The 16,726-nt window shown below is 37.9% G+C and overlaps 1 protein-coding gene across 1 annotated transcript in view; it reads right to left on the reverse strand.

Annotated features, from left to right (window-relative positions):
- Positions 1–16,726, reverse strand: part of RBMS3 (RNA binding motif, single stranded interacting protein 3) — a gene marked incomplete at its 5' end in the record, with an annotated part of 267,704 nt that overhangs the window by 111,014 nt on the left and 139,964 nt on the right. The window contains 2 exons of the mRNA XM_008580173.1: positions 6,986–7,036; positions 9,258–9,354. Of these exons, the coding sequence (XP_008578395.1) occupies positions 6,986–7,036; positions 9,258–9,354 (148 nt within the window). The remainder of the gene's footprint in view (positions 1–6,985; positions 7,037–9,257; positions 9,355–16,726) is intronic.

Genomic DNA, 16,726 nt, shown 5'->3' on the forward strand with positions numbered 1-16,726 from the left:
ACATTTTGTTGTTTCAAGTTTCATCTTTTAATATTGCCTATATCTCATATGGTTGTTGTATTTGTTGCTGTCTTGTTAGGTTTGGGTTTTAGTCTTCATACTAAGGATATAAATGGTTTAATCACTCCCCTTATAACATTGGAGTATTCTGCAGTTGCCTGTGAACTGACATTACTGATGAGTTATGTACCTTCAAATGTTTTCTTGTTGCTTCTTAGTGTCATATTCTTTCAGATTGAAGAACTCCCTTTAGCATTTCTTTTAATGCAGGTCTAGTGTTAATGAATTCCCTTAGCTTTTGTTTGTCTGGGAAAGACTTAATTTATCCTTCATATTTGAAGGCTAGTTTTGCTGTATAGAGAATTCTTGGCTGACAGTTTTTTCCTTCAGCAGTCTGAATATATCATCTCATTCTTTTCTGGTGTGTAGGGTTTCTACTGAGAAATCCAATGAGAGATGTATTGGGGCTCAGCTGAATGTCGTATGTTTCTTTTCTATTGCTGCTTCAGTATTCTTTCTTTGTCTTTGGTTTTTGATAGTTTGATTATGATATCCCTTGAGGTGTTCCTCCTTAGATTGAATTTAACTGGGGCCTGAGCTTCCTGTACCTAGATGCTGTCATCTTCCTCCATACTTGGGAAATTTTCACCATTATTTCCTTGAATATGATTTCTACATCTCTTCCTTTTTCTTTTCTGTTGGGTATGCCAATTTTGTGGAGGTTATTTAGTGTGAAGGAGTTCCATATTTGTTGTATTTCTGTTTCATTTTTTTCTTATTCTTTTTTCTTTTTGCTCCTCTGATTTGATAATTTCATATGTTTTATCTTTGAGCTCACTGATTCTCTCAGTTTGATTAAACCTGCTGTCAGAGCTTGCTGTTAATTTTTTCAATTCAGATAATGTATTCTTCAATTTTAGAATTCCTGGTTTTTTTTTGTTGTTGTTTTTTAATTGATTCAATTCTTTTGTCATTTCTCATTCTGCTTCTGGATTGTTTTTCAGATATCATTTATTGTTCTATCTGTGTTTTCTTCTGACTCCCTGAACAGAGAGTCAGACAATTCTCTGTCAGACAATTCATAGATCTGCTGTTCCTCTGCATCCATTGCTTGTGCTTGGTTTGTTTCCTTTGATGGTGTCATATTTCTCTGTTCTTTCTCAATCTTTGTGTCTTTTCAGTGATGCATGGGCATTTAAGGAGACTGCTACCTCTTCTAGGTTGTACAGATGTCCTTTGGTGATGTTAGACCTTTATCTGTTAATATCAGAGCTTTGTCTCTGATCTGTGGGTTTTTTTCTTTCTTTCTTTCAGTTCTATGTTGAATTATTATCTACCACCACACCTTAAACTCTGCAATGGAACTAATTTGTTGTCCTTTGTTTAATTCTAAAGTAGGGGAACTTCCTGTGGGGACCAGCACTTGAGCCCTGTGGTTGAGCTAAATTGCTGCTTTGCCACCAGTTCTCTGGGGAAGGCTTTCTCTGCCGCTCAGGTTTTAATGGTTGACCTTTTAATTACTCCTGGGGCTTATGAGATAGATACATCTGGGATTGTGGGACTTCTGGTCCAGGGACTGAGTCTTTCTAGGAAAATTCACCTGCTGCAGTTCTACCTCCATGACCAGTCTCCACTGAGCAGGCTGGCCTCTGGTGGGCTCCTATTTTAGGTCAGTGTAGCCCCTTCCCTCTATGTGGGTCCACAGGAACAGTGTCAGTGGTCTTGCTGGCCTGGGGGCTGGTATGGTACATTCTGAGGCCCTCTTCCCCCTGCAGACTCCAAATTACTTCAAAAGACACAGCTACAGCTTTTGCCAGCTCTTGCTGTGTGCTCACCATGGCCAGCCCTGAAGCGGCTGACCTCTAAATGGTTGGAGTGATCCCTTCTTTCTCTCACCATTGCTTCTCCCACCTTCGCTAACTCTGATGGTCTCTCCTCATCTTCCCCTGAGCTACAGTTGTCCCAGGTTGGCTGTCTTAGCTTTTCAATAGTTGTAAATCGATCAGTTGTGGGAGAGAGTGACACTGGGGACTATTCTGCCATCTTGATGATGTCTCCTTGTATTGTTTTTTTAATTCTATTTTTTCCATGAGCTCTTTGAAGTACCCTTATACACACACACACACACGCACAACACACACACACACACACACACACACACACACACACCAGGTTAACTCCTTAGGTAGCCAAAAAGCATTTTGTGCTTGGTACTTTGATAATAAAACCATGAGGGTTATGATTTTTGCTCAGCTCAGGAGTTGAAGTAATAGGGTAGTCGGAAAACCTTGATTTCTGAACAGATTTCTAATATTCTTTCCAATTTGGTGATATACTTTTTCATAACACATATCTGCAAATTTTCAGGACACAAACTCTTAAAACTGTGCCTTAGTCCTTACCTGTTGGCAGTGAAGAATGCCAAATCAAGTATGGTGGAGCTTTTTAAAACGGCCTTATTTTAGAAAGGAAGTTTATATTTGTTCTCCAGCTATAAACTTAGGTTTTATTAATGATAAAAATTATGATTTAGTCATGCATGTAACAAATCATCCAATGATTCAATAAGGGCATCTTGCATTTCTTAGAATACTGTAATTAGATAACCAATTCGTAATTAAGTAAAAATGAAAGCTGACCTTTCTCCTTGAGAAGAAATAACACTAACCATATGAAAAACAGAAGATTTATGATTCAAATGAGCCTAAATAGAATTCAAGGGAATAGAACTCTGCTTCCTCTTGGGAACTATCATCTTTTCTCTTTGTCAGTAGCATAGATTTAACAAAATATTCACTGTATCAGAACATGGGAGGGGCCGGCCCGGTGGCGCACTGGATAGTGCGCCGCTTGGGAAGCGTGGCGGCGCTCCCGCCCGAGGGTTCGGATCCCACATACAGACCGGTTCCCGCTCACTGGCTGAGCAAGGCGCGGGAGCAACACCGAGGGTTGCAATCCCGTTGCCTTTCCCCGGTCCGGTACGGGGGCAACACTGAGGGTTACGATCCGTTGCCGGACATGGAAAAAGACAAAAAGACAAAAAAAAAAAAAAAAAGAACATGGGAATTTCAATTGTGGACATGCCAATGTGACATGTTGCTCTGTAGAGTAGATATTTGGTGCAATCCATCAACTATTAAAATTCTGTTCATGTAATATTGAGATTTCAGAGTATAATACAACACTGTGCTGAGAAGCAGAAGGAAATAACCAATTGAATTGACAAAGTCAGCACTTTTACTTCCAATAAAAGTGAATCCCTAATTTAGTCTAACAGGGCTCTCTCCTCAGAGTCTATTCAAGTAAACAATAACAAAGTGTACACTGAAACACTCTTGCTTCACTAAGCAGAAATTGATAACTTTCCAGGAGATCCAATAAGGTCCTAGGGTCCAGTAACAGAGATCCATTTTCCTGCACAGACATAAGAAAAACAGTTATAACCTATGCAAGGAGACTTTTCTCCTCTCTTCCCAAACTTAAATGGCAAACTTTTTTCCTCTCTTCTTTCAAAGAAGCAAATGGCAGACTTCAGCAAACTATATGCTTATGTTTTCTATTCTTCTTTCATCTCTTCACTGTTCCTTTCTCTTCTCTCCATTATTTCATTTTTCTCTTACCAGTTGTTACCCCTCTCATTTAATCATTTCTCCACCCTGGCACAGAGACAAAAGGCACTGTGCTCTATGTTAAAATTTTGCCGAAGCACTGTTTTCTCTTCAGATACAAACTTTATTGAGACTGTAGAGCCTTGCAAGTCAAGTCTGAGAGAGAACCTGAAGATCTTCTGGCTGAGGCAGTGCATCTGGCTCCAGTTCAGGACTTAGTAAGCATGTGTGTTGACTGGGGTAGTAGCATGCCTCCACTATGAGAGCTCATGTTTGAGATTTTCTTAAAATGCAGGAAGAGAGGAGAAAAGTTGCCAGCAAATTGGAATTATGGGCAACCTATTTGAGACATGGATATTAACACCTTGAATTTATTTGTAAAGTAGGCTCCAGTTACTGATAAAGAAAGTACCCAATGGGCATTTTTTTAAGTATTAGGTGTTGAATGATTTAGTAAGTAAATGAAGTAAGTGCTAATCTAAATAATTTGTCTTATTTATAGCCACAGAGTCTATCCCCACAAAATTCGTTAGCACAGTAAGTTAAATAAGTGCTGTAAATGTGGTAGAAATGGGTGATTCTTGCTTAGTCTCAACTTTTGTCCTGTACCAACACTCACTTTATATAATTGAGCTAATCTAAAGCATAATATAAAGTCTACTCATATAACTATGTAATAATAATTTAGTGAGTATTTGCTATTTTCTAGTAACTATTTTAGGAGTTTTAAACCCTTATTTCATTTAAGGAACAAAAAGTAATTATTTAGGTATTATTATGTCTGTGTTACAGATGAGAAAACTGCAGCTCAGAAAGTTTAAGTTGCCCAACACCCCCATAGTTAGGAAAGATTCCTATCCCAACAAGCCTAACCAATAATCCATGCTATTAATCATCAAGTCATTCATTCCTTCTTTTCAGATCCAAGTATTTTATTTTATTTTTATTTTTGGGGGCCTTAGCTGGCTTATGTATTTTGTTTGTTTGGTTGTTTTTATTTTGGTGGCTAGCCAGTACAGGATCTGAATCCTTAACTTTGGTGTTATCAGTACCACACTCTAACCAAGAAAGCTAATGGACCAACCCTTGGCTTAAGTACTTTTATATTTTAGTATCATGTAGTGATTAATTTAACCCCTACTTTGATGATGAAGCGAAGGTCAGTTGGGTCAAGTTATTTATGTAATATAGATAAATAATAAAACTGTTACAGCGTAAAGATTGATGGTACAAAGTCTGCATTTCCATGACACCATTTAGTCAAGGCTTTCATGTTAACAACAACAAAGTGGTGGGTGGCCCACTTACTCCTTTTTTCCAGAAAACTGCCTCAGCCACAATCATTACGTTTTAAACCTAGTGGCCTAAGCTTAAACATGATGAACAGTCTAGTCATTGGAAGTGATATATCAGTGAGCAGTAGCCACAGCAAGAAAAATCCATGGGGACAAATTAACTCTCTCTCTCTCTCTCTCACACACACACACACACCTATTGCTAGAGAAAGATGTGTGAGAAATAATTCATGTAAACATGGGGATGAAGCTGTGAAGGGGTGGAGGAGGACTCATAATAAAAACTTTGCTAAGGTCCTAAGCGATAGCTGAAATAAAGACTCATACAACCATATTTCCTTCTCCTAACAGCCCTAGAAGTGCTGAAGAATCTAACATACTTTGACATCTGGCAAAATACTCTGATTTTGCCAGATGTGCATTTCTTTTGTCCACAAAGAGATGATGTTGAATCTCAGTGTGAGGACTAAGCTAGCATTAAGTGCTCTATAGATGAACATGTTATTTTTTCAGAAGGTGGTTGTTTCCTTCCAGAAAGTCTTCTCTGTAGAACTTGGCAGGACTTCTTCCCTTTCCGGTGTTGGCTGAGTCTGTGCTATGCTATATTTTGGCTTAGCAGCACATATTGAATTTTACCTCATGACTTGGACAGAAAAGTACAGCCTGGATTTGTTGCATATTGATATGATTTATAGAACATAGAACAGATGAACTCAGGAAACCCCCAATGTGTGTAAATGATAGTAAATAGAGGGATTTGCAAAATATGGTCCAAAGTTTTGCTGTGGTAAGCTACATACATTTTATTCTTTAAATGAAAAACAATCAAAATGTTAGGAGCAACATGGAAATTTCCTTATTAAAAAAATGGAAAAAAATAAATTTTGAGCAAAGCTCAAATATGAAAACCACACTCTGATCCTTTGAGTCCAGGAAGTGGATGTCTCTGTATTTAGCTCCCTGGTTTTTAAGATGTGCTACCTTATTTAAATTTAGCTTCTAGAAGGGTAAAATGTAGCATTGCTTCTTTACACAACTAACATATTCAATAATAATAAAGATAATGGTAATAATGTATAGCATATCATACTTTTTACATTGTTTTCAATATTCTCTCTCATGTGATCCTCCTAAAAGCACTGTTAAGAATAGTGACAGAAAAGGAAACAAAGGCACAGATGTGAGCATACCCAGGAGAGTACACCAGAGACCTCGTCAAACAGCTTCCAGTCTAGGGCTCTTTCCCTGCCTCACACTGTCACGAATATGTTGCTATTGAAATCTCTCTATCTTGCTCTTCTACAGAGCTAGAAAACCTGGAAGACCCAGACAAAGATAAATGAAATCATTAGCTTTCAGTGTAGATTCTAATATAATATGCCATACTTTTTACTTGGGACTGATGTAATATTGCACCACAAAATGGGAGACCTAGCAAGTAGAAAATAGAGTTTGAATATTTTGGGAAGAAATTTTCCACTAATGAAGAAGACAATGGCTATAGTTAGTCAACATTAAAAATCTATCCACCTTGTTCTCTCTGTATATATGTCCCCATTTATTAGTAGAAAACTACCTATACATTTCAAATATATCACTTCAAGTTAACACTTGGCCACAATACTCAAAATTGCCCCCAAAGCGCATCAGACTGTGTCAGTAGAAAGCAAAGCATAACAGAAAGGAGAAGAAAAACAAAGACTTTCCTTTTATGATGGATATAATTGTCCAGAGTTCTGAGTCCCTGCATAAAGCAGAAATTCCTCATTTATAATAAATGATAGATATCAGCTTGGGAGGTTGACGGCTATTCCCTCCAATAAAGTTTTCTCTCTCTCTCTTTCTCTCTCTCATCCCTTTCTCATTTTTCTTCTGTCTCTGTATCTACCTCTATCTTTATCTCTAGCTATCTATGTTATATGCTTTTGTAGAATTTCAGGAACAGCTTTTTATCTGAGGAATATGGCTGCCTGAAAGAGTTACAGAATATAACAAAAGCTTTACCCCAAAGCTTCTATGCATTTCAAAAGCTTGCACTTGGATAATAGAAATATGTAGCCTCAGGTGACTGAGAACACTTACTGTTGGTTGCATAACGTATGGCGGATGAGGCATCCATGAAGTACTCTGGACCTATGCATCAAACAGCATTTATTAGCACAAAGCAATCACAGAGAGAACTTGGTTCTTGCGTTCAGTGGAGTCACACTAGGTCATAAGAAAGTGGAGTCCATCTGACTTTACAGCTAATTAATGCTCAAAACCAAGGATAAAAAGGGAATTCTTGGACCTGATTAATTTGGTCCCTGAAATGTAGTAAAATGTAAAACAACTTCCCATTTCACTGGCCGTAGCTTCAGTGCCCTCATGGACCAGTCTGAGTCTTAAAGCATATTTTGACATTGACGTTGAAGACTAAAATCTTAGCAGGCCTCAGAGACTATTTGGAGGTCAACTCCCAGGGATGCTCTAACAAGAAATGAAGGAAGTAAACGTTGACTGTTTAGACTTCCTCTTTTTTCATCATCAGTTATAACTTTAAATGCTTAGGTGATTCCATCTTAGAAATATGTTCAAGTGGTAAAAGATGTGAGAACTTAAAGAGATAAACCAGAAATTTTGGGAAATGCTTTGGGTTAAACCCATGTTAGGCAAGTTTGTAAATTTTTTCTCTCATGGTAATTGGTATGGCAAATAAAAATCAGTATTTAAGCCACCCAACTCTTCTTAAAAGCACTATGTGTCAGCCTAATGAGAAAGTCAGCACATATAAAGTGATTGTCACATAGAGAACCCTGAAGATTTTGTTTTTCAACATACTCACACTGACAAAATTGCCAATGCACTTTGGATTTTTAAAAAAAGTGTTGAAAGGCAAGAATCAACAACATAGGAAATTGCTCTAATTCCTTTTTTGAGAAAAGGGAGCTGGAGTTAAATTCCACTTATGAGCCCTCCCAAGTAAAATCACTTTTCTGTGGATATTTTATGCATGTCACCAAAGTGCTCTACAGTGTGTCTCAATGGGTGGTCTTGGCTGAAACAGAGGCCAAGATTTGAAAAAAAGGGGGTGGGGATGAAGCAAACACACACACATTACAACCAGGCAGGCCTTCAGGAAGAACAAAAACTGAACAGCACCTGCACGTAGCCTCATGGGTCCCAAGGAAAGGCAATTAAAGAAATCAGCCGTTCTGAGACCCTCTAATGCAATTCAAATGAAAGTCTACTCTATTCGCTCACAGACATGTTTCAAGAGTCTGAGTACAGTAAAAGAATGAAAATGATCTACTTCAGGGGGAATCAGTTAAGGAAAAACATAGTGTCAAGTTTGATGCTCTGACAGCTGGGACATCCTGAAATAAAGTATGTAGTGGCTGAATAAAAGTGAAACTTCACTGAATTAGTAACAGTCAGCAAAATGCAGTTTTACCCATTGTAATACATCCACCCCCACCATCTGCAAAGTATAGAGAAGCACATGCATGCACACGTTGGCACTCTCTCTTTCTCTCTCTCTCCAAACTTCAGAAATGACACACCTTCTTTCTACATGTAGCAGTTATAGGCATTTTCTAATTAGAATTAGAAAATTCGTTTGAGGAATATAATTAGGTAAAGAGGAGCAGGGAATGATATCATGTATTTGATAACTCAAAGAAATATGAAAAGGAGTATTTTTTGAGGGAGAAGTGGAGCATTTCAATCCACCTGTGTATTTGGAATTAACTGGTTGCAACAGCTGGTTGAGGACACACACAGAGTCTCAGATTTTTCTGCATTTCAACATATGGAATCCCTGAGGTCTCCTTTGGTGTCTCTGGACCTGAGTATGAAGTAAAAGCAGGGAGCAGGAATCATTTTTTACCACTTTTTAATCTTCCCTGTTTCTTGGGAAGTATGACTTAACAGCTATCCATTTAGCTTTACCAGGACGACCATAATAAACATGAGATGACAATGACAAAATATCCTGGAGTGAGTGAAGCAACTGCTAGAAATGTGCATTTAGAAAAGACACAATAGGGAACGTGAACAACCAAAATAACAAACAACAAACAAAATAATTTCCCAGTGGTAAGAGAGCTGTACTAATGTTGGCTGGAAAGCAGCAGAATCATGAAAACTCAGCAGGCAGAATGAAAAGCAGGGTGGATTTTATTATTCAGTGAATTGATGCAAATAGGCCCTTCAAAGCATAGGCTAATTCATAACTTGAGCATTATTACGTTAAGTTGTGATTAGAGTGTATGAGGACAATTTTTCTTTTACGTCTACTGTGTCCTTTTTGCCTCTAAGTAGTGCATTGTTGGCAAGGCAGATCTCTCCTGAGGTGCAGGTAAATCGGACATACCTGGTATGTGGAGACAGGGGAGGCAGCAATGAATGGCGTGATGGATGTCTGTGGAATCATGCGGTTGGTTGCAATACTGTACGGTGAAGAATAAAATCTGCAAACAGAAAACAAAAAAAAGAAGATTCATGAAGCTGCTGTATGCCTAGCTGCTACTCAATGCTACCAAGCACCTCTAGGAAAGACATATTTCCATCCTCGTGTTTTTCTACTGACTGTTAACAGGAGCATCCAGGAGATTTACAGTATATGATCCCACTATGAGAAATAAATCGTTCTGAACAAAATGACAACTTTGAGTCACCTTATAAAATTTAGCCGCACAAAATCTTTCTTGTGCCAGGTGAGTATAACAGTGTCTTTGGCCAATACTGAGGAGAAAAACCATGGATATCATTTTTTTAAAAAAGGCAATGCCATTTAAAAGTTCTCTGAAAGATAGGCAAAATGAAAGCACCAAGCTTTAGAGAGATGGCTGATGTTACACACATACAGGAATTGCATCTATTTCTTCATTCAGGAAATAAGGATCAGTTCCTAGAAAGGTCTGGATATTTTCTGTTAGGCATGGGTCCATACCCTCATGCAGAAAATACTTTCTCCATGAAAAGAGAAGAAGACAATTTGTGTCTATATTGGAATAAGAATATTTTCTGAATTTGATGAAAGCACTGGTAGACTTACTGAACCTATGTGATATGTTCCTATAGACTCTGTAATAAGCACTGAATTTTCTAGTCCTCCAGGGCTCTTCAACAAACAATTATAGAATGATACTAGACAAGGTCAGGAATTCACAAATCAGAGGAGGGATGATCCTTCGGAAGATCTATTAAGGGGTGGCTCCTATGCATGAAAATCAGAGACATGCCCATCTCTGCTCCAGTTATACAAACATTTCCTCCTTCATGTCTCACTGGTAAGTGAAAGAATAGAGGAGCCAGCCACAGAGTGGGCAAAACCAGGTTGCCTCAGAGGGAGTATTTCACATTTGTGAGGATAGATCAGAAAAATGCATGACAGGATAACAAAATCATTATTTCATTTTGCCATACTCTTACCGCAAGTCAATTACTATGTTCATTTTATAAAAAATGATATGACTGAGGTTCAGATTCTGGAGACGAAGTCTTCATCAAGCCTCAGGGATCACTGACATTTTTAATAGAGAATTTTATGGGCTACCTTTCTAAGGAAGCATTTCATGAGACTCTCATTGGATATAGGAGAGCTGGAATTCATGGTTGGCAGGATTCAAGGAATAAATTCCTCAAGCTTAGATTACTACAAGTCTTCAAGCAAGGATTAGGGAATTATAGTCTTAAATTTACTTTATCTAGCTCTTAACAAGGATTTTATAAGTCATACTCTTTTGGTTAAAAAAAAGTGGAAAAATTACTCCATCGTACATTATATCTTTGCTATTTCTACCCACCGGACACCTAAGTTTACAGGTGTGAAGTATTGATTACCTACCTAACAGAATGGTCAAGAAAAAGACAATAATAAATGCTGACAAGGATGCAGAGAAAATGGAGCTCTTGTTCATTTCTGGTGGGAATGTAAAGTGGTACAGCTATTTCGGAAAACAACTAGGCAGTTTCTTACACAGTTAAACATACACATACCATATAAACCAGCAATCCCACTCCTCCGTGTAAACCAAAGATAAGTAAAAACTTTTGTTTATGAAAAACCTTAATGCAAATGTTTATAGCTGCTTTATTCACACTTGCTCAACACTGCAAAACAACCCAATGTCCTTCAACTGAATGTGTAAATGAACTTTGGCACATGTATGCAATGGAACTCTATTTAGCAATAAAAAGAAAATAACTACTGATACATTCAACATGGTGAATCTCAAATGAGTTATGCTAATTGAAAGCAGTCAGAATCAAAAATCTATATAATTCCATTTATGTCAGAAAACAGATCAGTGGATACCAAAGGCTGGGGGTGTGGGAAGGGGTTGATTCCAAAGGAGCATGAGAGAATTTCGAAAGGGGATGTGATTGTTTTATATCTTGATTATTGTGGTGGTTACATGGTTTTCTGTGTTAGAATCATAGAATTGCATGCCAAAAAGTGTAAATATACCTAACGAATTATATCTAATAAGCCTGACTTTTCTAAAAAGGCAATTACTATGTAAAAAAGCATCCATCCTTCCACTTTAAACAATTTATTGAGCATTTACTATGTGTATTATACATGGGCAAGACTCTAAAACACCCCTTAGAGTTTCTCTGTTTAGTCACTTCAATTATACCTTATCCATACATTAATCAGCTTAAAACTTTCCAATGGCTGATAAGAACAAAATTTGAACTCCTTGTATTGTCCTGCACAGGGGTGCTACCAAGCACCTTTCTTATATTTTTTGTCCCATCTCCCATAGCCAACTAGAATCCAACTACACCGACTTTCTTCTCTCCCATGATCTTGTCATTCTCACCTCCAGCTGGACACAACCTTGCAATTCTCTCTACCTAGAATGCTCACTTCCCCAGTCTCCACAAGTCTGCCTCTTTTTCATTTTTGGTCTCATTCAACTGCCCCTTCTTCAGAAGGGCCTGTAGCTAAAGTAGCAACTGCCATCTCTGCCCCAATTGTTCTCTATCTCTTTCACCTAATTTTCACTTAGATGAAAATTTTCTTATCACCATCTAAAGTAGTAATTTTTAAACATTTCTTCATGTGTGTAATAGACTGAATGTTTTTGACCCCCCAAAATTCATATGTCAAGTCTCTAACCCCTAGTGCGGCTGTATTTGGAGAGGGGACCTCTAAGGAAGTAATTAAGGTTAAACGAGGTCATAAGGGTGGGATTTTGACCAGATAGGATTGGTGTTCTTATAATAAGAGACACCAGAGAGCTCACTCTTGTTCTCTCTCCCTACAAGTACACATCGAGGAAAGGCCATGTGAGGACACAGCAAGATGGCAGCCATCTACAAGTCAGGAGGCGAGCCCTCACCAGAAACCAAATCAGCTGGAACCCTGATCTTGAATTCTAGCCTTCAGAACTGTGCGAAGATAAAATTTCTGTTGTTTCAGCCACCCAGTCAATGGTATTTTGTTATGGCAGTCCAAGCTGACAAATTTACAATGTACTTATTGACTATTTCTCACTCTAGAATGTTAGCTCCAAGAAGATCCAGGACATAGTGGCCTTGTTGCCTAGAACAGAGCCTGGCACATAGTAGATACGTAAAAAGCTATATGCTGAATGGATGAATGTATGCAGAGCAGCTTAGGGAATTAAGTGGTGATTACAGTAAAGAATGGCCAATGCATGGGTGCAAAAAAATATGAGTGCCTGAAACAAGTGGGAAGCTGAGGGATGAGAACCCAGAGAAGAGGGTTCAATTTCACATATTTGTAAATGCTCAGTGGAAGCTTAACTCATACCTATTTTGTAAGCATTCAAGGGCATTAGTAACTAGGGAAAACAGTCCTTTTCTATAAAAATCATGGTTTGCATTTAAAAATCTCCTTTAGGTCTCATCTTTGGCAGATCTGATTTATTAGGTAGGGGACGAAAAGGCTTATTTGGTGCTTATAATGGCATGACAGGCACCCATGAACACTCAACAAACAGTCCTCAAACAACATGCAATGGTTTAAGCTCTGCTAGAAACCCAGGTTCAACCCCTTATACTCACAGAGCAAATCACGCATCACATTTTAGCATGGCTGGTCTATTTTGCAAAATGTACCAATTGGAGTATTAAAATTGAAAGCAATAAAGATTGGATTGACAGGGAGAGTTTATAGGAAATTCTATGGGGAAAACAGAGAGCAGAAACGTAAAGAAATCAGCCAAGTAAACTGATACTAGCAAAGGGAACCCTTGGGGGAAAATTTAATGCATTTTTGTTCTATCTACTCTAATCCTATCCATCAAACAGGAATGATATTTCATACTTCCAAGCAAGTTCCAATACTGCCACTCAAGTCAGAGAGTCAGTCAGCACAGAAAATGTACTGGAAAGAATGGGCTCAGCACACCGTCTTGATCCCCTAATTCTGGTATTCTGAAATAAGCTCTTCTCAAGTCCAAACATAAACCAGATGAATTTACAGGAAACCCTTGCTTAAACCGTGGCAGGAGAGGCTGCTATTGCCATCTAAGCCTTAGAAATACGGCATCTAAGGAAAACAGACAGGGCCAGACTCCAGAGAGAGAACTGCAGAAGGTTTTCCAATCTCTTTGCTTTTCTCAGTCCCTGCCATGTGTCTGTCATGGTTTGAAAACACTTTCACACAGGCATCACATTAATAAAAAATCAGATCATCCAAATAAATACTTTAAGCAGACGTATCATGCAACTGGGGATCAGGAGAGAGAAAACTGACAAAACTTTTTAGCTATAATAACAAAGTTAAGGCAATTCTAAATGTGTGACTTTATGTTTTTGTATCTGGATATATATGCATTATGCCTTGCAAATGCTGTTACAGAAAACTGGGAATAATGTAACAAGCAATTTTCCTGGGAATAGTTTACTCTCTTAAGAAATATTTCTTTGCCAAGATTCACATAGCATTATATGTATAATAAGTGCTTCTTTCATACTTAGCCCAGAGGTGCTAAGCCAGAGGTGATTTTGTCTCTAGGGGATATTTGGCAACGTCTGGAGACATTTTTGGTTGTCACAACTAGTGTCAGGGGGTGTTACTGGCATCTTGTGGGTAGAGGTCTGGGATACTGCTAAACATTCTACAATGCATAGAACACTTTCACAACATAAATCATCTGGTCCAAAATGTTAATAGTGTTGAGACTGAGAAACCTTGCCTTAGGCATATGAGCTAGTTACTTCTGGAGAGGTTTCAGATGAACAAAATACCAAATGCCAAAATGGCTAAGAGAAGTCAACAAAGTATGATCTATAGAACTCTAAGCTGGCCTTTAAAAAACTTAAGATTTTTAAGGAATGCAAAGAATTACTTGTTTCTCTGGCATTAAAGGCAGTGTCCTCCAGAAATCTAGAGAATGCAAGTCTAGGTCACTAATAGGACATTAGTTTGCCTGCAGAAAAATTATCCTCAGGTGATTTGGCAGTAAGTAGTAATATGGTACAATCTTATTTCACTGACAATAAAAATAACATTAATATACCAATAACCCCAGGGTAGAATGTTTTTTACTATAGAAAAAACATACAAAATCCTATTTGCAAACTGAAATAAACAGCACTGCCTTGTTTTTCATGTCCACAGGCAATATTGTTAGAGTTGAAACCATGAATACTATCCTCAGGGTAACACAGTAGCATAAGATTAATAAGTTATTGGTCATTTTTATTATAATGCCAACATATCCTTCACATTAGATTCCTTTCCTAGTGTAATAAGATAAGGCTTCCGTATTGCTTAGTATCAAATGCTCATATAAAACAGCTGGCAAATCAATGCTATAGAAAACATTCTTTTTTTGCATCTCCCCCAAGAATACATTTTATTCAAATGAAACAATCCAAGAGGCTTTTACACAGCAGCTCTCAGTGAAAAAGGCACAGGAAAGATGAGATTTTGAATATGGAAGGGATTATTTCCCATCTCCTGCGCACATATTTGAAAGTGATGGAATTTCATATTGGACTGCTAAAAAAGCAATAGGGCACTAGTAATAACAAATTATAGAGTTTTGCTGAATAGCTCTGAAAGAAAAATGGGCATTTTTATTATCTTAAGTTAGCCTATAATAAAAAGTGCGCAGGATTTTACTTATCCATTGTGACCCAGACACTTCTTCGCTCCAAACTTCAAAGCCTTAGTTAGAAGTGACATTGAACTAACATTTTAATGGGATAATTTGGATAGATTCAGGCAGATGACAGAACTGACATTTTCTCCTTCCTGAATGCACACAGCACAGATTCACCGTGGTTGAGTTACAAAATGTTTGTTCTTCACTAGCTAACAACCAAGCTAAATTTGGGAGTCTTCATTTCAGTTTCATGTGGCTGTATTAATGTGGAAGTTATGGTATTCAGAACATTTAACTCTTTACACAGTTTGAGCTACTAGCCACAACCCAGCCACATCTTTGCTTATGATACTCAGAATGCCCTACGGATTAGTGTGTAGGTACACGATGCCACAAGGTCATAAAATATGCCCTGTAGCTAGGACGTGGGACCTCCCCAAGAGGAAAAGCTCATGTCAGGGCTCCATCAAGAAGCCTTCCCAATCCCTCATTAGAACACAACTGCCTCTCCTTTGTGATCCTATGGAATTAGTTTTCTTATTTTTCTTTTTGAAAAAAAAAAAATTAAAAGGCCAACAGTGACAAGCTTCTCTCGCACCCCTATTTTCCAGGACCCATTGACCCTCCCCAGAAAACCACTCTCCCCCTTTCTTGTGTACTCTTCCCAAAATATTGTATACATATCAAAGTGAATAAGTGCAATCAATCTTATAGCACTTTGTGCTTCTATTGCAATACTTTTCTATCTCATATTAGAATTAGGTACAAGTCCATTGTCCCTAATATTGAAAATTTTTGTTTTTCAGATTGTTTCACCAAAAGGATTTTAAACAGTGCAATAGATAGATAACAAAAAAAAGTTTGCTAAATTCAGCTGAATGAGCATTAAGCAATGTTTAACAATATTAACTGGATTACGGTGAGTTGCAATGGAACAGGCATTGTTCTTTACAGAAATAAATGTTTCTCTCTCTGTTCGGTTACTTCCCTCTGAGTTAGATTTAACTGCTAGATCAAATACAACAATGTGAATAGGGAGTAACACACTTTATTCTGAACATTCATATCAGACTTGGGATTCTGCAGTTCCTAAAAACAAGAGGGGTAGAGGAGATAAACTAGAGAGAAGAAACAGTGAAAAAAGACCAAACCCTGATAAAGCAAAAGCAGGTAGATGAAGAGGAATCAGAAGAAGAGACTATGAGAACAGTAAGAGTGAGGACCTAGAAGGTACAGCAATGAATGGAGTTGTGGGACTCAAGGGATGAGAAAGTTTTGAAAGATATAAATGATAAAAAGAAAAAGTCAAATCAGGCAAGATGTCAAATAGTATAAGGACTAAAAGTGTCAGTTACAACTGACAAATTTGGAGGTAAGTGGGGACATCAGCAAGGGAAATCCCAGTAAATTTTGAAACTAGAACTCATACTCGAAAGGCTAAATTAGTGAAGAATAAAGGAAGAAAGTGTATAGAGAAAGTGAAGATGCTTAGCAGCAGAGAGGGCTAACACAGTGCAGCTGCTAGAAGTGATCCCATCAGCAGGAAAGGACTGTTTTGATTCTACCTTCCTTACAGATGGGAGAGACTTGAGTGTATGTACAGGCTGAAAGGAATATTCTGTGGACAGGAAGGTATTGAAGAGAGCGACTGATTAATGGAATAAATTTCTTTATTATATGAGACCAGGTAAAACCAAGAATTTGGTTACCTTAGGGTCTTAACTAAAGTTTGTTTCTTGAGGAAAATATT

The sequence above is a fragment of the Galeopterus variegatus genome, unplaced genomic scaffold (assembly GCF_000696425.1).
Source record: "Galeopterus variegatus unplaced genomic scaffold, G_variegatus-3.0.2 Scaffold2040, whole genome shotgun sequence".
Lineage (NCBI taxonomy): Eukaryota > Metazoa > Chordata > Mammalia > Dermoptera > Cynocephalidae > Galeopterus > Galeopterus variegatus.